This window comes from Platalea leucorodia (assembly GCF_965183815.1).
Source record: "Platalea leucorodia genome assembly, chromosome: 5".
Lineage (NCBI taxonomy): Eukaryota > Metazoa > Chordata > Aves > Pelecaniformes > Threskiornithidae > Platalea > Platalea leucorodia.
This window is the reverse complement of record NC_138827.1, coordinates 21,711,254-21,735,092: the sequence shown is the minus strand read 5'-3', so window position 1 is coordinate 21,735,092 and position 23,839 is coordinate 21,711,254. Positions and strand designations below refer to the sequence as shown.

At 42.4% G+C, this 23,839-nt stretch overlaps 1 protein-coding gene across 3 annotated transcripts; it reads right to left on the bottom strand.

Moving 5' to 3' along the window:
- Positions 1-5,567: 5,567 nt before the first annotated feature.
- LRRC40 (leucine rich repeat containing 40) lies at positions 5,568-23,454 on the bottom strand (the record flags this gene model as incomplete). Of its 3 annotated transcripts, none has more annotated exons than XM_082311819.1 (15): positions 5,568-6,172; positions 7,193-7,378; positions 8,132-8,209; positions 9,944-10,054; positions 11,708-11,815; positions 12,737-12,845; positions 15,286-15,331; positions 17,438-17,528; positions 17,821-17,993; positions 19,027-19,169; positions 19,857-19,980; positions 20,397-20,526; positions 21,462-21,535; positions 22,034-22,215; positions 23,370-23,454. In XM_082311819.1, the coding sequence occupies 15 exons, from the start codon at positions 23,398-23,400 to the stop codon at positions 6,067-6,069; spliced, it is 1,692 nt and encodes a 563-aa protein (XP_082167945.1). In that variant the 3' UTR covers positions 5,568-6,066. The 3 variants fall into 3 exon arrangements, with proteins under 3 accessions (XP_082167945.1, XP_082167944.1, XP_082167946.1); XM_082311818.1 differs by lacking the exon at positions 23,370-23,454 and adding an exon at positions 22,869-23,019; XM_082311820.1 differs by lacking the exons at positions 5,568-6,172; positions 7,193-7,378; positions 23,370-23,454 and adding exons at positions 7,430-7,858; positions 22,869-23,019.
- Positions 23,455-23,839: the final 385 nt, after the last annotated feature.

The following is a 23,839-nucleotide window of genomic DNA, read 5'->3' as shown; positions in this document are numbered from 1 at the left end:
TACAATAAAATTAAGCTAGTGCAGTGGAATGTCACATTTAAATCCTTAACTTAGCCAAAACTCCCACCGACCCTAGGAAGAGGCTTGGGGGGGAGGGTTTGGACTCCCAGCTGAAACATACAGTAGCGAAGCTTTAACATCAACCCCCACTGCCCAAAAAATACCAAATATTTTCTTTTTGGCATTATTTTTATTCGGATTGGCTGAAATGGTGTTTTGCTAGCACTAGTATTATGAGCAATTAAAATTACTTTAATGGGACTACTTAGGATTTGTACATTAGTCCTTCAAAATAACTTGCACCTTTTGTCTTTCCTGGAAGGTCTCCTGTAACCTCACAGACACAATCACGTACAACCCGGTTTGCAGGTCGGGTACCAGGTTATGTGCATGCTTTGCACATAATTATGATTTTTTTTTTTTTTTTTACTAAATATGATTATATGGCAAGTGCTGGAGGCAGGTGACAAGTCATGCTGAGGTGAATTCCACGTGTGGGTCTGCTTTCATGTGTGTGAATGAATTTTGATCCAGGCAAGCACAGTCTCAGAATGCAGATGGTTTCCTTTCTTCAGGCGGTTCACCACTCCCAAACACACCGTATGTTCTCCCACACTGACTATACGAGCATTCAAACTCAGTATCTTTCTAAAGCTGCTAATGGAAATTTTCATACTGTCTGAGACAGGCTGTGTTAGAAATACCATGGGGAAGTCCAGCGTGCGGCCGGCAGCTCTCCCCCGCCAGGTTTTCGCTGTAGTGCTGCAGCACACGCACGTTCCCATGGCAATAGCAACGCGCAGTTCGGCTTTTTTAGATTTTTCCATGCAATAAAAACACTTCACTAATGATCCTCAGGGAAGGGCTACATTTAAAAAAGGAAGCCTGCAATGTAATTCCCTTATCCTCATTTTGCACCAAGTTTTAAGGAGCTCGGTGGTTGGTGCCAGAGCTCCCATTCCTGTGCTACTGCTCGTACCCTGTAACCAACTGCGGGGCCACCTCCGCCGAGCACACGGTGTGCTGAAAAACCAGTGGCCACACTGGTAGGAACTCATTTGCTTTTCTTCAGTCTTGTTACAAGGCAGCTACTAAGGGGAAAAAGAAAGGGGGGGGGGGAAGAAAAAAAAAAAAGGAAAAAAAGCTGCTTCCAAAATGCTTTTCTTATTTTGAAAAAATAGTTACGCCCAGACCCCAGGAAGCCTGTGGGACTCTTCAGTCTTAATAATTTACCCATTTTCCCATTCACAGCTTGCAGTTTTTATCTGAGTGTTGATAAACTATGATGTTTAGAAGCCAGTTGTTCATAATAGCGATCATTTAACATCTCCAAATCTGTTTTGGTGTTTTCCAAGACATTTTTTAGCATGTCCATGCCTGCATCTATGTTTCATGGCACGATGCTAACTCCTGAGGTGGGGACAGGGCGTGCCAGCCAGGGACAGCTGTGCCTGGCCGTGTCTCAGCGGGGGCACCCGGGCAGGACAAAGCTGAGTGTGCCAGGGGCAGCCGGGAGCCAAGCCGAGGGTGAGTTCCTAACGCTGAGTGCCGTGCAGCCGCGGGACAGCAAATGCGACAATTTCCAGGGGTTCATTGGCAGCACTCAGCCTGAAAGACTGCTGAGGCTTTTATAGGGTGGCCTTTTTCTGAACAGGAATGAAAGGACCTTGGAAACATCGCTGTAGTAGCATATTTTTAGCTCATATAGGAACACCTGAAAAGTGAAATCACTAATCTTGTAGAGTACCACTAATCTTCATGAGCCAAAAATCCAACTAAAAATTACAGTATATGAAATGGTCAGGAGATGGGTTTGCTGTTGCTAGTAAGCACTTTGAATGTAAAGACGGTCTTTGGTTAAACCTTTCTGGCTTGTAATATAGCATTTAATTATCTTATGCAATCAAAAAAAAATGCTTATTTATAGATAGCTGTGTATATATGTATATATCTGATAGAGATATATGCAACAGTAAATGCAAAGATGGTATTAAATGAAAAACCCTACATTTCAATCTGCTCACCCGCCGGATCTGGTCTCAAGAGAAGATCCAGGCGTCAATACCGGGATGACTGGGCGTCAGGGGTGTTTATTCCCGGGGAACTAACGGCTAACAGGGAGCAGGGTGAGCGCCTGGGGCCTGTGCTGCCCAGCCTCCTCAGCGGGAGCTAAGCTCACGAGCACGTGGGGTTCTGTGCGTCACCGCAGTGCTACCCCTCCCGCATGGCCAGGCAAGCCCAGTAACAGAGAGACAGGCTTTGACACAAGTAACCATTTCCTAAAATTCACAAATGGGCACAGGGGGTGATCAGCCTCGGTCAGCTGTGGATTCACCACCTACTTTAGCAGTATTTTTAACTGGTGGGATTTTACATTTAGAAGTCCCAAATGAGAATAAAATTTTATCGGCAGTTTGAGCTCCCTACCCACGGGCTAGTGTGTACCAGCTCCCCATCCTGTCTCAGCGCTCTTCCCCCAGTCTTCTGCCTTCAAAAGTTTCATTTTAAGCAAGCGCACAAAGATGTACCGTTCATCTTCAGGCAATCAGATGTAAGGATTTATTTCACTTGTCAGTCTTGCCAGTGTGAGTGGAATACAACGTAACGATACAACTTTCAGGCCAGTAGTTTGGATAGGATATGAATTAATTGGTGGTTTGGTTTTGTTTTGAACACCTTGGGTTTGGGTATGTGTGATGGCGGGCATCAAGCCACGTGTGCGGCACAGCAGTGGCACCCAGAGGCCAGGCAAGGGCGCCCGCGCTCTGCCCCGCGGAGGGCGCGCGGGGCGGCCAACGTCAGCGTTCACGGAAAAGCAAATTTCAAAAGACAGTATTTGCAAATCGTAGAATTTCAATAGTTTCTCTTTTAAAAAAAAAAAAAAGCCTTTTGCCAATCCTCTTCCTGGAGAATTCCAGCAAATATTCTGGAAGTGAATGACATCATTGCATTGCATAAGAATTTCCACGGCCCTTGTAGGCGTTTTCTGCAGCACCACCAACCCAGCCACAGCCCTGCAGCACAAGAGGCTTCATCTCTGTCAATTGGGGCCTTCTCTGTCTCTTTGCTCGCACGTGTGGCTTTGCCCCGACCCCCGGGCAGAACAAATGCTCTCATCAGTTCAGTTTTCTACTTGTGAGTACTGTATCCAGTTCAGAACCAACAGCTTACTTTATTAAAAATTTTACCATTTTATAAAAGACATGTTTAATTATGATGGAGATGGCTGTATTGTAATTAATATTTTGAGATAATTGTGATTTTGAGCTTAAATTATATACAGAAAATGGTCATTTTTGTATGTGTTAAAAGATTGCTATATTACAAATGACTAACTGTACTTTTCAGTTTAATTACAGTATTAATGTAAATAAAGCTGAATGAAGAAATATTTACTACTTTATTAACATAGATTGTGAATGTACTTAATGTTTTTTGCAGTATAAAGACTTACTGAACTTGAAAGCTGCTTCATTTTATGTGCAAAAAGGTACTTCAAAATTATATTTTAAATCTATTGATTCAGTGCAATCAATTATATTGTTAGTTCATTTGCACATGCAGGTTGTATCCTTCCAGTTTTCTTTCATGTATGACACTTATCCGTAAGGTGCATATTGTGTTTAGAATGCATTTTGCAGATGCTTCTGTACATAAAACAAATACAGGGACTAAAACAATGCTGTGCAGTGTATAGCAGAGCCATTTTTCGGCTTTGGTGTACCCAACTTTTTCAGTATTTAAAAAAGTGTTTTGAATAACATTAAAAAGTCTCTTTATTGTATAAATAATAAAAATGTCACCTTATTGTAATTAATTTTTGTCATCTTTTACTATTGGAAAGGATCTGAGCTGTCCAAAAACGCTGTTCTGCAAGGTACGGGAAGCGAGGTGGTTGTTAGCGACCCATCTCTTTGAAACTGGTGCAGCTCTCTAGTAACTACACCTCTCTCCTTGGTCATGTAACTTACAGCTTCAGAAACATTCGTGGCATCTACCAGCACAGCAAGCAGTGCTTGAGGGAAAGACGCCTTTTAATTGCCAGATACATCAGAAAGAGACTTGAAAATTGAGCAACTCCCCTTGTTCAGCTGTAGCTGCTGGTGAGACATCAGATACGGACACGGAGCGACTGCAAGCCTGTGAAGAAAAGCTTAGCATTTGCTGCTTTTTGGGTACAAATGCGTTACAGAAGACGGGGAAACAAAAGAGAGGGTCGGGGGGTGAGAGCAGCAGCAGTTCCATCATCCAAGTAACTACAGAACAGCTCTTGACTTGCTCAAGCACAAACAAGCCATTGGTCTTTCTGTACAAGGATGCCATCACATATTTTTTAACAGGAAACGCCCTGCCCCTGCCCCTTCCCCTGCCGCCTCCCCAGTCCCTCTCTTTCTAGAGCAGGTTAATGCCAGGCGCTGGGTCCCTGGTGTCTCCAGCCGCGCTGGCCAGTTCCAGGCCTTCGCTAATGGGGTCACAGTGCAGCGGCGCGTAAGTGCACGACACGGCCTCGCTCGTGCTGGAAGGCGCTCGCTAAATCTGAAGACCCTGAGGATGAGTAAGTGCATTTTATGTTAATTCTGGACACTTGAAAACCTGGAAAGTTTAACTTTGAACCATATTAAATTTTGCTATGTTGCAGAAATGACAGGTGGAGAAAGGAAAATGCTTTCATTACACGTACTTTTCCTTATAAACACATACCATAGGAAGGATACCCGTTTGATGTCAGCCTGGCAGCCTCCATACGGAGGCTGAATGGAAGAGCGAGGCGTATTTCTGTTCCTAAAGCTTAGCAAGGATGTCTTTTACTTGAAAGCTTTTTCTTTATTTAAATTGTAGATTGCAAAGAAGTCAGCAGTTTGCAGTTAGAAGCAGTCGTCGTACATAGGGACAGCACTCCATTTTGTTTGCTGGCAGGAGAGGACAGCGCGGTCCTGGGAAGAACGAGACGTGGCTGCTCAGGTACCAGAAGCAGCACCGCGCCCCCGGCCGGGCCCTGTGCCCGGCCACACGTACCGTGCCGCTCGCGGCGCTGCGGCGGGCCCCGCGCGTACCCACCCGCACGCAGCACCTACACGGCACGCACAGCGACGCGGCCGCAAGAACAGTCGGCTGCCGCTTCTCAGTGCGCTCACGGCAGGACTCGGTGCAGTTTGAAAAAACACAAAAACCAAACCCCACCACACGACTCCTTACCAGCGGGAACCCAGCTGGTTTCTGCTCCAATTCCGTTTCCAATTCATAGGCCTGGAGCAGTCCAACAGAGAAGCCGTGGATCTGCAGGCACAGGGTAAGCAGCATCAGGCAGCCCTTCCTTTTCGATTGCTAATACCCCTGGTGCATTACTATTATTAACAAAGGTATCACTTTCAGGACGTGGAAGTGTGTTTAAATAAAAAATGAAAAGTATCTAGATGTTGCTGGCTAGACAACTTAATTATAGCGTAGTCTTAAACAACTCAAAACATACATCCAACAGGAAACATTTATTGTTCCAGCGCAGCTACCAACATCAACCACATTTTGCTTACTTTTACGTCTGCAGTACATCTCCTACCGCGGCCTTATTGGCCCCGCACAGTTTAAGGGTTCACACATTTTATCATATACAGACCAGTAACTGATTTTTGTGGCAGCAGTGAAGAGGGACTAGATTATAAAACAGGCACACAAAAAGCAAAGTGTTTACTTCTGCCTTTTGCTCCAATACTTCGATGCTGACAGCTCTTTTAAAAATTAGCTGAATTGTAGGAAAAACACTGTCACTATTACTGAAGGCAGCTTTCAATGGCATTCTTTATTACAAAAAGTGTAAACACACATTGTGGTATTTTAAAATGCACTCTTGAAACATGCAACCTCGAGGGGAAAATACTTCATAGGTGAGTTCGTTCTTAACATGCAAACTACAACCAGTGTTGTTAAGTGCTTTATGGCACGGGCACGGCTCACAAACAGTTGGCGAAGGAGGAGGAAGGCAGTAAAACCATACAGCAGTTGGTCAGGCGGGGTAATACTTTGCTTCTACTTTGCTTCCCGAGTCTGCCAAGGACACGGGCTATTGTGTCAAGTAGGAATTCGGCTTCTCAGATACTCCAGCACCGCAGCTGTTCCTTTTGCTAAAATGGCTGCTCGGGGAGTGCGGAATGGATTTCCTTCTAACAGAAGTGTCCTAGAAAAACAGAGCCATGCTGAGTTACTTGGATAAAGACTTTCCCTTGTACCAACACATTCATATACTGCATATAGATTTTTGAATCTTTTGAAATTCATAAGTAATGCCTCTTCTGTTCTACTAAAAGAATTTTAATTTCTGCTTCCTTAGTTCATGCTAACTTATCTTCTTTAGAGACATCTGAATTTTAATTTATGCTAATAAATCAGTGGTGGTATATTATTGTGGACACGCAATACACATGCACCCGACTTCCTCAGCAAGCCTCTCCAAGAAGAAGGTCTGAAATATAGAAATGGCACAATAAAAGGGAAAAAACTATGTTAAATCATAACCCGCCACTTTCTAGCTTAGCTGCTAGCGCGCTCTTCTTTGGTGTGCATAAACCTCTGTGGAGGTTTTTGCTTGGGGGGGTGGCAGTGGTGGGGTATTTTTGTATTTTTGAAGCCCCTCTGGAAAGCATCCTTAACGGGGAAAACCACAGGGACCAGGAATTTGTCGTCTTTGACACGGCAGACTACTTGCGCGTCAGTGTCTTCTCTGAGGTGTATTATGTAAGGATATGCACAGTCACGTCCCTTCATGCATTATTTAGAGAACGTCACCCTGTCTCTTCTGCAGCAACACGAGTTACTGACACGGGTACGGAGCTCAAGGTGTTAACTGACAGACAGTGCTATGGCTCGCCTACCTGGCTTGGCTATAGGTGCACCCGCAGCGCGTATGTACATACAGACAAGGTAACTCACTGGGGCTCTAACATTAGAGTTACACAGCCAATGTCACCTTTCCATTTTTTTACAAAATCGTGAAACAACTCCCCCAATTCTCTACAGGATTGAGGAAATACGGAAGAAATTGCATTGTTTTACAAATGGTAAGAGAGACCCTTTTTGTGCATCGAGACCTACAAACAAATATACTGCCGATTAGTACTTTTTCCTCTGACAAAACATGCCCTGGCGACATCAGTCAGAATGCATTTTTATAAAACAGGTCATCGCTTCAAACACACACCTCAGAGTTTCACAGTTTCCAAGTTCTGGTGGCACCTGGAGGAGGTCGTTGTTCTGAAGGTCCAGCGTTCCAAGCTTGTCCATCTTCTTTAGCTGCAGAGGGTCTATGGACCCAACCTGGTTGTTACTGAGCAGGATAGTCTCCAGTGCTACGATGTGATACAGGACGCTGGGAAATTCTTTAAATCTTCAGCAAGAAAAAGGAGGCAAACCAATGAGAGTCAGAAATAGGGCATTCAAAAAATTTAGCAGCCTTTAAAATCGGACAGCATTTTAGCTTTGTTTATTTAAGGTAAATGTTTAAAGCTGCTGCTCTGACAGGAGAAAGCATCCCTTGTTTTACGTTGCACACAGTGACCAAGGTGAACAAGACGTGCTCAGTGACGGCTCCGCACCTCTAAGAGGCCAAGCAGGCTGGCTGTCACGCAGAATGTGACTCGCCGGTGTAAAGAAGGAGAACAACGGCCACTTGTTCTCTGTGCACTTCAGAAATGCCCTGCTGAGTCAGAGGAACGCTGCTTCCCGCCCAGCGCTGCGTCCCTGCTGCGAGCAACAGCAGCAATAGCAGGTGCTCTTCAGGGACACCGCCCGGCTGTTCCTGCCGCCCATTCCCCGCGTGTTCTTCCACCAGTCAGAACTGCTGTGTTCCGGATGCCAAAGGGTAGTCCTGTTGGTATCCACTTTTTGATATATTGTTCACAAGATTGTTTAATCCCTTTTTTAACCAACTGCTACTGTCTCTCTCCGAAACTTTTGTGGCAGAAAGTTCCCAAAATACACTACCCATTGTGTAAAGAAGTACATGCACTTTGTCTGTTTTAAGCTCACAGCTAGTTGATCAAGTGCCTCCTCATTCTTACATCACAGGAAAATCGTATTGAATTCAGCCCAGTTCTTTTTATTATTGTAGATAAAAAAAAATATATAAATAGTTACTCACCTATTAAAAGAAAGATTTATTATTTGCAGTCTTGTGAGTGCCTCCATTTCCTCAGGTAAAGATGTCAAAAAATTATTTCTGGATATCAAATGAAGACAAACAATAATCACTAACTTCTACAAAGTTTTAGTTAAGAATCCACAGAGACAGAACATGCACATTTATCAGTGCTAACATGCTGTCTTAAACCAATTAATTTCTTCATAAATGGGTCAAGACCATGCTCGAGTACAGATGCTTGCTAACGCAAGCCAGGTTTGCATTCTCATTTCTGCCAGTAGGAGATTTAAAGTCTGTCCTCTAAAGATTCCCAAGTGTTTCAAAGCATCTCACAACTCCACAAACCCGCTTGGCGATTCAGCTCCTTGGGTTTCAGAGGAAAGCTTATGAAACCAGCCAGATCTTGGTGCCAAAGTGAATCAGTAGGATAACTCTAAACCTCTTCAAAATTCATTTAGCCTGGTATCCAATTGCTGTAACAAAGTTGTTTATGGCTACTGTTACCCTAGTGTTTCCCACAACAGGGAGCCATTCAGAAGCTTCTTAAATACAAGGAAGACAGGGGTTTGTAAGGACAAAGAAGGTATGTCCTGAGTGTGACACAAAAAGGCATTACAGGAAAATAAAGACCACTCACTAAAAGATGCCCAGTCTCAGACCTAAATTCTTAATCACCAAGATATTCCACCTTGTGCCCTTATCAATCTCCTATTACCATCCATTTCTGCAGTCTTCAGCCTAACTCCTCCACCCGCAGCACGTATGTCACTGCGTCACAGACTGGCTGAGGTTGGCAGGGACCTCTGGAGATCATCTGGTCCAGTCTCCTAGAGCAGGTGGCCCAGGACCACGTCCAGTTGGGTTCTGAACATCTCCATGGATGGAGGCACCACTGCTTCCCTGGGCAACCTGTGCCAGCGCTCGGTCACCCCCACAGCAAGAAAGTGTTTCCTGATGTCCAGAGGGACCCTCCTGTGTGTCAGTGTGTGCCCATGGCCTCTGGTCCTGGCACTGGGCACCACTGGGAAGAGCCTGGCTCCGTCCCCTCTGCACCCTCCCTGCAGGTGTTTATACACATGGGTGAGATCCCCCTGGGCCTGCTCTGCTCCAGGCTCAGCAGTCCCAGCTCTCCCAGCCTCTCCTCATAGCAGAGATGCTCCAGACCTTTCAGCATCCCAGTGGCCCCTTGCTGGACTCCCTCCAGGCACAGGCAGATTACTTTAAACCAAACCAAAGTAACAACCTGTCTCTGCAACTGTGCTTTGCTACTTTTCGTTTTGTGAAACACCAAAATAAATGCCAGCGAGCTGATCCTGATGTCTAAACAAATGCAATGAGCATTTTTCAGAAGTAGAGAAGGTAAAATGACAGTAAGTAACTATCTGTTGCAAATAAAATACCTACAGACAGCTTCAGTTTCAGGCAGCACAAGAGGGTTTGTACCTTCACTGTACTACTTCCCAGCTATCCTCCAGGATTTTTTGGTGTGGGGGTTTGGGGTTTTTTGGGGGAGGAAGAAGGGCTGGGTTTAGATAGCAGCTTAACATCTCCGAGACCCTTTTATGACTGAGACAAGACCTTTCATCACAGCAAGTATCAGAGCTTGTCCACTTGTTTTTTGTGTTTTTCTTTAACCAATGCCTAAATCTAGGCCACTTGCTATTTCAGATCTGCCGGTCATTCAGCTGTCATGGAGGCATTTTGGGAAATGAAAAATTATTTCAGTACTGCTATTCCACTGTAACAGATGGCTGGTTTAAAAAGGCAGGAAAATAAGTTACCGAGAAAGGAAGTCCAACACACGTCACAAACCTGATATCCAAATGTGTCAATTTATGGAGCCTGCAAAGCTCCAAGGAAATAGATGAGATTTTATTGAAGCCAAGGTTGACGTCACAAACCGAGTCTTTCAGCTCCACAATCCTGAAACCCAACATGAATATACTTTTATTATGTAAGGTCATGTTTGCATTCTATTTTCTAAGTCACTGAAAAAAAACCTGCTTTATTCTACAAATCAAGGACACACTGTGTTTCTGGACATTTCAGAAGCCATTTTGTGGAGTGAAGATAATGGACACTTCACCTGTGAAAGCTGCCTGTCCTGGAGTCTTACGCTTGATGTAAAGACAAAGCTCAGAATCATTTTTCTGAAGTTACTAGGAGAGTAAATTTTCTCTCACTGATTAGGAGAGTAAATTTTACTACAAAAGCCTACTCACTTAAATGCAGTTAAGAGGTATTTTGGAAACTATGGCACAGGTGACCACCACTGCCATCTCCTGCCCTGGAAATGTTTTAACAAAAAAGACTATGCATCTTCTTGAGCAGTCAAACAAACAGAAAGAGATTGTTATTTTTATTTCCATGTTTCATTTCTGTTCCACTGTTCTGCTATTACAAATTCCAGGAAACACAGCATTTGCTGCTGCTTGTAAGAGGGTATGATATTAAGATGTTTTGGTGTAAGATATTTAACAGCTCAAAAAGTTAGCTGTTGAATCCCTATAAGAGAATCTCTGTTTTAGCCCTAAAAACAAAAGGTAATTTAAAGGAGCTAAATACTCATCTCTCCTATCTGGATTGCCACCGAATTCTCTGGCACCTAGCAGCTGCACACCTACACCTTCCTCCTCAGTGAATGCAACAGCCTCTAATACAGTGAAAAAGCATGGGAGGCACAAGCATTATCTCACTAAATTGATTTTCTATAAATTGTACTGAAAAAGAGATGTTTTCCTATGAGAAAGAGATCGCACCTCTGCAAGTTCTATGTGCTAAAAGTTAAATGTTCAGCACACTTGGGTCCAAGAATGGAAATAAGTTACCCCCACATATGTGGTGGTATCCTTAAAAATCAGCTTTCAGGATTTTCTTGGGCTACCAGAGATGCAGTAACCTTCCTCCTTACACACAAAGACTATTTATTCCCATTAGTGTCAACAGAAAGCTTTTCCTTGACTGTGGATGAAGTAACAAGTGCAATAATATCAAATGCTATGCGATGGGGCACAAAATCTATCAAGAGAAGAGGCAAGGAAATTGTTCAGGCTTCCTTAAAAAAAACACCAGAAATAATTATGCTATCTGAAGAGACTGAATTTAAATAGAACCTCAGCTATAATACAAAGCTATTACCCAATAAAGTGGTGAATCCACACAGATTATCTTCACATGGGAAAAAGACCGCTTTGGAGAGAAAACAATACTACACTGTAGTTAAGAACAGCACTTCATTATTATGAAAAGTCACATCAGTCTCCCCTCATTCATTTCAACAATGCTTAGCAAAGCAAGATGAAAAACAACATGTAATGAAAGCACCATTGAGTATAGCCAGGCTTCTTTTTACTGCAGTCTTCCTGCTAATCAATGAACCCACTTGCATGCTACTCATGCTAGAAATGCAAGTGTATTATTCAGCATCTCAATTATACTTCCGTTTGTGTGTGTGAGTGCATACACACACATACCTAGCATAAAGTGTCAACGTACTTGATTAGGAAAAACACAAGATGCTCAAGAACAAAAGTAGAAAAGAAAGTAACAAATAGAGAATGACCTTTACAAAAGTACCTTGGAGGAATTTCATTCAGCTGATTTTTGCTGAAGTTGACAGTGGCGACAGGATTGCTTCTGACTGCGTTGAACATTTCATCAGGAATCACAGCTGCCTGTTTCTCACTAAACAAAGGAAAGCATTTAGCTGAGTAACACAAACAAGTTCATCATTTCCTATTTATTAACAAGACATTTTCATCTTCTAATTAGAAAAAGATGATAATAGATATATAAATATCTACAATTTGAAGTCCTTGAAGGACTGTTAATCAGAAAGCTACCAATCACTGCACCACGCTACACATCATCTGGACAATAATATAATTTCACACTGGCACCCTGATCTATTATCTTGCTTAAGAAAAACCAGTAAGAGCTGAGTTATGTCACTACCTCAACAAACACGTGAATGCTGCATATTGGGCCAGAAAGTGTAGCAAGATTGGCATTAAACAAATTTCCCCCACTCAGCTCAGAAAACACCCCCAGCACAGTGATGTGTAACTCGGGTAACGACTCAGTTTGGAGCTCCTGAACATTTGTGGTGACCAAAGCCATCCCAGCCCTTTCACCACAGCGAGGTCCTTTCCACGGTCCAGCTCTCAGCAGGACTACGTATTTCGCCTGGCAGTTCTCAGCAAACGGGGTTTTCTTCCCCTTTCCCAACCTAACAAATTACATTGTTGGTTACATTTAAGAAATAACTGAAGAGATACTCACCTACTACCAGATGTTCTGCGACTTAATGGAAATTGCTAAAGAAGTTTAAAATGTACTAAAAGCACCTGAAGGTATTAAGCATTTCAGTGAGGTAAAAGGAATGTTACTGCAGAACATTTGATAATACAAAGAAATAATTAAAAAAAAAATGCCATTCAAATCTGCCTACTCCTGAGCACATGAATTGAAGTGAAAAATGCACAAATGCAGCAGGATTTGCAGACAGTTTGGTATATATCATGAAGGAAAAAAAAAAAAAAAAAGGCAAAAAATAGGAAAGTGTTCTTACAACTTTAGAAATAGGTAGTATTTCAAAACACATACCTATATTCCAATAATTTTAGTGAAGTTATGGCATGCATGTTAATCCTTGACTCACTTGGAAGAGTCATGGCTGTCACAGGAGGCTCTTCACTTGAGCTAGTTACATCATCTAGAGATAACAAACATATGTAGTCACACAAACTACAGGCTGCAGTCAGATGCGGTGTTCTGAATGACCTAAATGGAGATGTTTAGTGTCCCTAGTCACGTGCCATCACCCTTTTTAATTCTTCCTGTATTCTGGCTCAATTGAATATACTCTGATTCAGATTATTTCAAGAATTTTCTAGTAACGTTTTTTTGTAATCTTGGGTTTCTGGGTTGGTTTTTTTAGGCTGGGTAGAAGGGAGAGGGGTTGACTTGGATTTTGAAAAAATAGGTCAGGAAGCTTTAGAGATGTTACGCTAGCAGCAGCTAGCTGTTATGTTAGGCAGTAGCCTCCAAGGGGTGGGGAGCTAGAAACAATGATAAACAGGGAATTGGGGCTAGGAGTGATGATCCAGGTCACCTATATCCAGCACAGCAAATCTGACCACAATTTTAGTTAAAACGTTAATATTTATAAACATTCATCGTACCCTCCTCTGTAGAGTTCCTTTTGATTACTATCTACAATCCACATGAGAAAGCTATTGGTGTTGCACGGCTATTTTGAACGTTTAAAAAACGCAGATTAAAAGCATTATTCTGCACATATGAGGCGTGGCATCACACCCTAGGGATTCGCACGCATGTAAGTACAGCGGAGCTTAGCTAGAAGTCCAAACATATAATAAATCCAACTTCCACTAAAAGAAATTGAACAAAACTCTATGGAAATTCAGCAGCATTCATAAATAAAAGTCTACTAACAATTGCACCTAACCACAACTAGTTATCCTTTCATTAAGAAAGGTCAAAAGGGTCAAAAACGAGTTTAAAAAAAAAGAAAAGGACTTTTTCCAGTTTAAACCTCTATAGAAATAGGACTGCTAATGGTTCAGCTCCAACTTAGATGCTAGAACAGGTAGAGTAAAATCATAAGCATTGCTGTACCTGCAAGACATTAGCTAACTTTATTATCCACAATTATATTATCTGTTAGAGTTCACCAGATAAGCTTCTGAGTATGCACTCTAGCATCCAATTAATTTTTGTCAAGTTCATAATACGTCAGATTTGCATAGAACCGGACATTTTGAAGCGATTTCATATGCTGCAGTAACCTAATAAATACTGCCATCCTCTGGCAGACGGAGAGAAAACCCACTTAACAAAAAGGAAAATTCACACATACCATTTTCAATAAAAGTTGCTTGCATGTATTATCAAGGCCTCTCCTAAATTAAGAGGTCAAGCATTTTTTGCCATTTAAGTGCAGCATAATCCTTTCCATATTATATTTAACATGACCAATGAACTCGGTCATTTTGCTTACTTTATGTTTTAAAACTTAAGATGAAGATTTCTAAAGATGGTAAAACTGAAGTCCTGTTTTGAAAGGATTTAATCTTCTCAGCATGCAAGTTACTTAAAGACTCTGACAGCCTGTTTCCTATAGAATAAACTGTCATCTCCACTATTTTGTTTAAAAAACACAGAACAAAAAGGAAAAAAAAAACCAACTGCCAAAATATCTCGGTGATCTAGAAGCCCAGGTATGAATCTGGAAAGTGCCTTGAGTGCACAGAAGCAGCTAGCAACTTTTTGTCTGCTTTTTTAATACTATCCGTTCACTTTTACAAAGTACTGTATCTGTTAGAGAAACGTGATACAGAATCATCTAGGTGCTTTTTAATCCACGGAGGCGGAGCTTTGAAACCAAGAGAGGATTCTGCGAAAAACATACAGCATTTGTGCAGAGAAGTAATTCCCTTGAAATATTTAATCTGATTTTCTGCTTTATGACTTTTTAATTATTTCTATAGGGAATGTTGGGATCAAGACTATTAGATAGGAGAAAGATGAATTCTAACAGGCCAGGATTAGAATGATGTTTAAAATAAATGGTTACTTTCTCCCCCAAAACTTTTTATATTCTTAGTCAGCTACGTGGTAGACTTCATGGCATCACCAAGACTTTAAAGCAGACTTCTTTTATGCACGTCCTTTCTGGGAATCACAGGACTGTACTGACCATGTTATTACATGAATGAATAACACATAATACCTTTGCAAAATCTCACCTACTCTTCTATACTGCAATCAAGACAGCAGACAGATGGTGAGCTTAAAACGACAAACCCCTTATGTAAATTTCCCATGACGTTCAGGGGAAAAATAAAAAAGCTACTGGAATTCCTCATGCAAAATGCATAAAGGGACCAGGGGAAAAATACTTAAAATTGTTTTCTAAATTATAATCCTCAGTAATGTTTGTTATTTGGTATTATCTAACAGAATAAGAAACAGCACTGAAATATAAGAGCAAACTGTTGAGTAAAGAAAACTCTATTACTGCAGGATAACTGAAGGAAACTGGATTGAAACAGCTACCCTCCGTAGGTTCTACTTCATTTTAATTCCTTAGAAATAGTCTCTTTAAGATGCAATGCAATAGAGCAACATACCTTGCATTCTGCTTCTTAGATATTTCAGAAGTTCCTGGGTGCCTTTCTTTAAAAAAAAAAAGAAAAAAAAAAAAGGCAATGAGCGTTTGCCAGCCAGTATTTACACAGCTGTTTGACAAGAATGACCCTTCCAGTCACACAGGTGAAGCCCATAGCACTGCTGACTATAAAAGCCACCTGACGCTTCCCGTAGAAAAACCCTCTTTGCAGCAGCTTATGAACTTGCTTATTTGCAATTTTTTATTTATTCCAGTTGAAAATTTCCAATGCCATGTCACTACTTCAGGCTTCACATTTTTAGCTTTTTATCTGAAGTAGTTAGCCAGCTCCAAGAGCAAGGAAAAAATGTTCCAATAAACTTAACCTTCTCTTTAAAAAGGTCTAAAACAGTTACGCTTTGGAGAAGAGATTTAAAATTTGTCAAGGAAGCTGACTGTTCAGTATTCTGATAACTTACCGTGTCCAAAACTATAAACAGAAGACAAAAGACTAAGAGAGGCTGGAGGAGACTGGGACTGACTGCGGGCACGGCTAGGCATGGCATGTGCTGAGCTGAGCAAGACAAGAGAAGCCAATATGGAAGAACCTGAAAACTTTTAAGGAAAAGGTGAAGGTCAAACAAAAAGCTGAGTAACAGTCACGTGGCTTGTGTGGAGAGGAAAGCAGACACTAAGACAAAGCTCAACAGCCAGGTTGCTGTGTTACGCAAAAAGGGGAGACTAGGATTTAACAGAAGACGACTGGAAATTTATCAAGAAACAAGAAGGGGTTTGGGACTTGAATGAGAGGTCTGAGGAAAAGATGAGATGGAGCAAGGATGGACAAGAGAAGTATCTGTGCCTGGTAGACTATACGCACCCCCCAGTCCTTGCCAATCCTTAATCTCAGTATTCACAAGTTGCTAAGAAATGCCTGGGGAACCCTACAAGCTTTACCAATTACTCCTCCAAATCAAGTGTAAAAAAATCTACACAGGCATACAAAATTCCAGTTATATGAATTTACAGTGTTGGTAATGGATCAAGACAATGCAAGTATAAAATGTCATAATGGAATCCTTGTACCTGTTGTTTGCTACAAATTTGGAATACACACAAGAAATTACACCCATCTGTGCTCTTACATTTGAAAGACAGCAAATTGTCAGAAGCTAGGGAATACCAGAACTGAAGTAGCCAGGCAACCCTAACTCAGACTCCTTTGCATGTACATTTTAAGCCAACTTTGAGCTCTGGAATCATGTATGACTTCCATCCACAGAACCCCTCCTCATTAACTTAGTGCATACAATGCTCACTTCATCAGATACACGTTTTCCCCCTTCTGACAGATGTTACAAAATTTCATTTCAATAGAGAGTCTTCAGTATTGCTTATTTTTAGAGAATCCCAGTGCTTTGTAAACATTTATTTTATAACACTGGCAAAAGCACAGGAAGAAGTAATGTATACCACCAACGAGAAGAGGGGCCTACTGGGGAAAAAAAAAAAGGGAATGCTATAGCAGCAGTAGTGCCCACGCTCCAGCCTCCCTGCTGCCCTACGTACTTGTTTTCTCATGCACAATTCACACCTTCACTTTGCCAGTTACCTACAGAGAGAATGCTGATCTGAGGTGTAGGTTATCCATAAGAAAACGTAGTACATCGGATTGCCATGACTCAAAATGCACCTGTGATTAAATATGCTTTGGAAATTGAATCCTAGATCCTTAATTCAGGCAAGTAGGAAATGAAAAACAGAAATCCACGCTCATCGAGGAAAAGCCTGATGTAAAGTACTCGCCTAGCACTGCGACGAACTGTGATTGCAACAGGATTATGCGGCAGACAGCTGCCTTATCCTTTTTTTCCCAGATATCCATTGCTTCATTTGCAATATATATTATAACTTCTGCAGCAAATCAGAAACAGGTCCTATAAAGTAACAACTTCCTTTATTCCACAGTCCTCATGATCTTATGCCCTGCATCAGACTCCAGTGGAAAGAGTATCTGAACCACAACACACCCAAACAAAAGAGATGGATTAAAGCTGCACAGGCTGCTTGAAATCTGGATGTTTCCTAATTTTTTTTAAATGTTTTGTCTACACAATTTGGATAACGTACATAAGCGACATAACCAAACTTTACATATTGTCTACAGTGCTTACTTGCAGAAGGTCTCTTCGAATGGTTCTCAAAGGATTTCCCTCTAATGCCAGGAATTTCAACTGAGGAAGGTTCCCCAACGTGTAAGGCAATCTGCAAATGGAAGCAACTCATTTCAAAGCAGCTTCAAAACAAATTCTGAAGAATTTGCAATGGTTTGTCAGATGGCCTAGTATTCCAAAGCTCAGGTTCAAATAAAAAGATACAGAATGTAGCCCATTTAAGAAAGGCACAGTTTGATCACAGCATTTACACAATATAGAAAGGGTTCCTTCATTTTATGATTAAGTCTTTTTTTAATTTCATTTTACAAAGTGAAATACATCAGCCATAGAATTAGATGCCATTAGCCTCACCACAGACATAATGCAGTTTTTAGCATTACCTACTGATATCATTGTTGGCGAGGTCAAGTCGCTCCAGCTTCTGAAGCAGAGTAATTTCATCAGGAACTGATTTTATCTTGTTGTCTCTAAGTTCCAATACAGAGAGGGAATTCAGATGCTTCAGATTCTCTGCATTTAATATTTCAATTTGATTTTCACCGGCATGTAATTCCTACGGAAGCAAAGATCACCTACAATTATGTTACTCTAGTAAAATTACTTTATAACTTACTAGTCTCCTAAATCATGGCACTGGCAAAAACATATGGTGACGTGGAGAAAACATAGATCTTGATTCCCTTTCATCTACACATGAAATATCAAAGCCTCCAGAGATCCAGAGACACGAGTCTGAACTTAGCTTTTCTGAAACCATCACAGAACCCTCAGCTTTGAGTTCCATTTCCAAGCTAGGAATAAACTTGCTCGGCATTTGTGAAGAACTTGTCAACGACTTCTTTGCTCAAGAAGTTCCTTAAATTCCAAGTTATAGGAAGTAGAGAGAGCAGCTCTCCATGTCCCTATTGGAAATGCTTCACTTATAATGGAACAATTGAACGCTTCTTTAGACCAAAAAAGAGCGTACACGTGCTGCTGGTCACGTTAAGACACTGAACTTCATATATCAACATGAATTTTGTTAGAAAATGCTGAAATAGCTTGGGATTTTAACTGCTGAGTTCAGAGTTATGCAGAACTATGAAGGTATCTGCATTCTTTGATGGATTTGGTCATTGGAAACAACACAGCGATATAGGCCTTCAATTGGCCCAAACATTTTTCTATTAGTTGAGTAACAAATTTCTGATGTTTTCCAAAAGGAAAAAAAAAGTATACTTTCTCTGCAGTTACAAAGGAAAAAATTATAGTGAACGAAGTAAATTTATCCAGAAAATGTTCCGAGAGATAAACAATAACTGTTGCAGGCAATATTAGATCTAGTTTTTCAGTCATTCCTCTTCTAAATATCTCCTTTATTTTCCAAATCTGAAGAGTACTGCTGCAAATCTGTCTTCCAAATGACCTTAAGATTGACCAATGTGGACAGTAACTGCAAATATGGATGTATTAAATAGATTTGTACACACAGAATTATAAACTTGTGATCACAGCAATTCACAAAAATTTGTGTTTAAAGTAACAGCTATTATTTTAAAAGTTTACAGCAAATACATTTACAGTATATCAACCAATTCAAACCCTACCTTCAGTAATTTGCATGAGGGAAATTCTGGTAAGGAACGTAATTTATTTTTTCTCAGATAAAGTTGTTCCAAAGATGCCATAGTCGCTAATTTAGAAGGTACAGTTTCCAGGTAGTTTTTGGTACAATCCAGTTGTCTTAAGCCTAGAGAAGTAAGCGCGCAAGTGACAAACAGAAAAGAAAGAGAAAATAAAAGTAGTTTTCTACAGAAGCATAAATATCCTGTTTTTTTAAATAAATATAACAACATTGATTGGTCTACAAAGATTGTAGACCATCTCAGAAAGATCTGCAGGTAATTTTTATAGCATTTATAAAAGCTAGCAGTCTACTACCTGTTCCTGTAGATCTGCCATGGCTATTAAAATATGCGTTTCATATCAACTACTAGTCAGCTTGACATTTAACATTCAAATATTACAATTCAATGTTATCACCCTCTAATTTATGAGGTTTTTCACTCCAACAATTTCAACTCTCTCTCATTTATGCTTTATTTGCCACTCAAAATATGCAATAAAGAAAAAAAATTGTCAAATTGCTTATTGCAGTCTTAAGGCTAACAACTTCTAAGCAGAACAATATTTATCCTCACACTTTTCTGATCATTCTGTGTCCCATTTATAAAGAAATATGAACCATAAGAGGACTCAAGTTTGATATACAGTAGCTGTAGCTCATTTTTTAAAATAATTCTGAACTAATATTCCTGAGAATACAGTAACTCTTTAATAAGCTATTTTTAAAATCCTGAATAATATGCACAACATTTCTGAACATAACTACAGAACTGGCTGTATGGCATTTAATAATCTGAGGAAACTAATTTACTTTTCATTGCACTGATATCTGCAGGCAGGTTCTTGAGTTGATTACAAGCCAAATTGAGTCGCACTAGGTTAATGAGCAAAGCAAAACTTGATGGAATGTCTGTGAGATGGTTGTTGGACAGATCCTGAAGATTAAAAAAAGAAAGAGAGAGGGGAAGAAAGAGAGAGGTTAGAAATAGAGATGTTTAAAATATCCCAAGAGTACTGCTACTGCAAAGTTAATTACTGGCAGAACATTAAAATTAGGTGGCTGACATCTTCAGGATCTCCCTGGTAGAAATGTGAATGGAAGAAACAAGTCTCCCATGACTGACAGATCACAAGAGATTTGATTTCTCTTAAAATATTTGGCAAATCAAGAGCAAAACTTGGTTTCAAACAAACAAAAAAAAAGCCATGTAATAACTGACAACCTACATAAGTCATTAGAATACTCACAAAGTTCTGCCATCTACGCTATGTTTTTTTTAATTAGCAGTAGCAAAACATGAATATATCAGCCTTTCTGCAAATAAATATTTTTCAAAAAGTTGTAATTTACCAATTCTTCTAAATTGACAAGCTGTCCAAATCCATCCGGCAAGTGACTCAGCTCATTGTGATGAAGAAGAAGGCTCTTCAAATGTGACAACTGCACCAACTCTTCTGGGATACTTTTCAGTTTGTTGTGGCTAGTATTAAAACATGGAACACAAAGGGAAAAAACAATCACTAAGTAGTTTTAAGAACATAACCACATGAAGAACACTTCTGTTACATATGATGCTATCCAAACTAGAGTTGCACCACTTGTGTCAGCCGGATTATCTTAGTCACACACGGCCTGTTGAAACACAAACTCTGCAGACCCTAGAGCAAGTACAAAGCACACCCAGCACCAGATACACTGGATATTCCGTGCTGGCACAGACTAACTCTTAATTACAGCTGCAGTGACACAGGCTTCTGCAAAACATTCTCACACTGCAGCATGCACATATGCTTCCTGTTCAGGATACCGTCACCTTTAAGAAAAATCTGTCTCCTACAACTGTTGCAGCCCTCTACAATGGATTAGTTTCCTAGGAGAAACTAATTATGTTTGTTTATTTGTTCAAGAATACTTTTAATCCTCATCTGAATTTACAATATTCCAGCTGGATCTTACATTCTTTTCTTTTATGTAGTTCACACACACAGTGGCAGCATACCCTCTTGCTCCTTGCGCACAAATTAACAAAATTACCCCAGTAAACTGAAGAATATGAACTTTCCAGCATGAACAAGATCTATACAATTATTTCCAATGTACATTATTCATGTCAAAAAGCACTTTTGTTCCTTTAAAACAAAATTGCCAGACTGAGGCACATGAATGCAGATATTGCTTTTGTGTGATTATTCAAAATACCACTGTTTTTCACCTCCCAAGTAAGGCACTGACTTTGAGTATCAGTGAAAATAATTTTAACAAACCTAAGATCATCAGTTTTGATCCAAAACTTACTATTCTCAATATATTCATATTCTCTAGTTACAAACTGATAAAAATTGATATATTGCAATCTCTTCGCACTGTGAAAGTCACTGCAATATTTCTCGTTTGAGTTCTGTAACGTGTACTTACCTGACATCAAGTTTCTGAAGATTTTCTAATTGTCCTAAAGCAGAAGGAAGCAATGTCAGTTGATTATCATGCACCTGGAAAATAAAGGTTTTAGAATACAGTTACTAGTCTGTACCTGGTAGGTTTTCTTTCCCTACCCCAAAACCAAATCAAGCTAACCTAATACACAGAATTATTTTGTATAAAACTAACAGCTATACACACGCCTCAATGCAATTACCAATAGCAGCATTGCAACTGCCAATCTGTCAAAATTCTACTGAATTGACAGTAAAGAGATTAGATGTGAAGGGGGGGGGGTGTGCAGGAAAGGTGGCTGCATCCAGTAATAGCTCTTCCTTCAGTGTCCATAATAAAGCTTCCTAGATCTTTCTACAGAACAGTACCCGCTACCAGCATATAAATTGGTATACTATCAGTGATCTGTAACAATCTTTTATCCTGAGAATACACCAACGCCACTTCTACACATCCACCATGACAGGGAAATCGAAAACAAAGATCTAAGGCCATGTTTTCCCACCACCTAGAGAGAGAGTACAGTCCTACCGTAAGAGGATCACTGTACTTACATCCAGAACAGTGAGTGCAGGCAGAAGTTTGACATCTTCTGAAAGACATTGCAGTTTGTTTGAGGCGAGTATCAGCTTGGTCAGATCTGTTTGCTCCCACCAGCGATCCGCCGCGCCAAAAGAGAGATTTTGATGAGCCTCCGCTGGAGTATCCAAATTTATCCGCCACACATGTTGAGGCACTACATACACAAACATACACGCGTCAACTAAATTCTTCTGATATTTACTCTCAAACTTCCACTATCATAGTGCTTTTCATATATACATACACACATATAGCCCACTGTTTTCCTAGAGGCATTTTTCTAGAGCCGACAGTAACAGGCTGATGGAAACCTGCCAGCAACAGCCAAAAGCAAGCGCAGCTGCAAGCAGACGGCAGGAAACGTTCGTGGTTGCCGCTCCCTCTGTATTATTCCCCTCCCGCCCGGACGGCGTTGCCAAGCACAAACCCCCGGCACAGGAGGAACCGAAGCCCGCGGAACCGGCCGCCAACCGCCGCCGCCGCGGCGCCCGCTCCTCAGCTGCAGCCGGGTGGTGCTCGGGAGAGCCGAGGGCCCGGCACCAGCGCAGCCGCCTTCCCCGGGCTCCCACCCCGCCGCAGAAAGGCGCGGGCGGCAGGCCCAGCGCCGCCCCGGCCCTCCGCGGCAGCGCCGCCGCTTCCAGCGAGGCAGCGAGCCCGGCTTAGCGTGGCCGAGGCGCGGGAAGAGCGGGTGTAGCCGCCAGCTACGGGGGAGGGCAAGGAGCCGCGCGTCCCCGCCGGCCCCGAGCTCGCCCACGCCGCCCCGGGGCGGCAGCAGCCGCGGCGGGGCCTCCGCCGCCCGGCGCTCACCCTCCGTGAGGCTCCGGCCCGACAGGTTTAACTGCCCGCTCTTCCGAGCCGCCCGGATCAGCCCCTGCGGCACGGCGGGGCCCGGCTCCGCCGCCGGCCGCCTGAAGCCAGCGCGGGGGTCCCCCGCCCGCGCCCTCCGCGCCGCCGCCATCCCTCGCCGGAGCCGGCCCGGCGCCGCCCCGCCGCCCGCCGAGCAGGCGGGGCCCGGCGGCGCCCCTCGGGCGGGGACGCGGCTCTGGCAGCCGCCCCGCGGAGCGCTGGGCGCGGCGGCGAGGCCGCGGCCCCGACCCCGGCCGTGTCCCGCCCGGCGGCGCAGGGTGGACGCCGCGACGGCGAAGTGGTGGCGCGAAGGGGGAGCGGGGCCGGCCGGCAGAGCCTGCCCCCGGCCCCGAGCGGGGTCGCCCCAGCGCCTGGGGCTGCAGGCCCAGAGGGGCCGTTTGCATCTCCCCGCGGGGGTGTGCTGGGGTACGAGCCTGCAAAACCTAACAGCCGGACTGTCACCTTTGTGCAAGAATAAAGCTGCCATCTCCATACTGATCTCAGCTCACAGCTGGACCGTGTATGGATTTCATCATCCAGATCAGCCTGCCGTTTCGGCCGTACCTCCCTCCAGCAAACGGGAGGACAAAGGAGACGTCCCGTCCCGGCAAGCAGCGCCGCCCTGAAGAGCCGTCCCAACATCTGGTGCAAACCCACACAGCCTGTGCAGGAAGCAAGTAGGAACTGCAGTGGACGACACAACTGACGACATCAAATTCTTACTAATTATTAGAAAGGAGACTCAGCAACAAATCAGCTGCAGCCGTGCACACCGTATTATGCAGATCTCGCTTCCCGCCCTTCCTCCCCTCCATTTTTTTTTTTTTTTTGCCACGGTCTGCACCTTTGTCACAAGTGTGAATCCAGACCAAATAACCTGGGAATATCTTATACATACGCACGAGGTATACCAAATAAAAAGGCACTTTTAC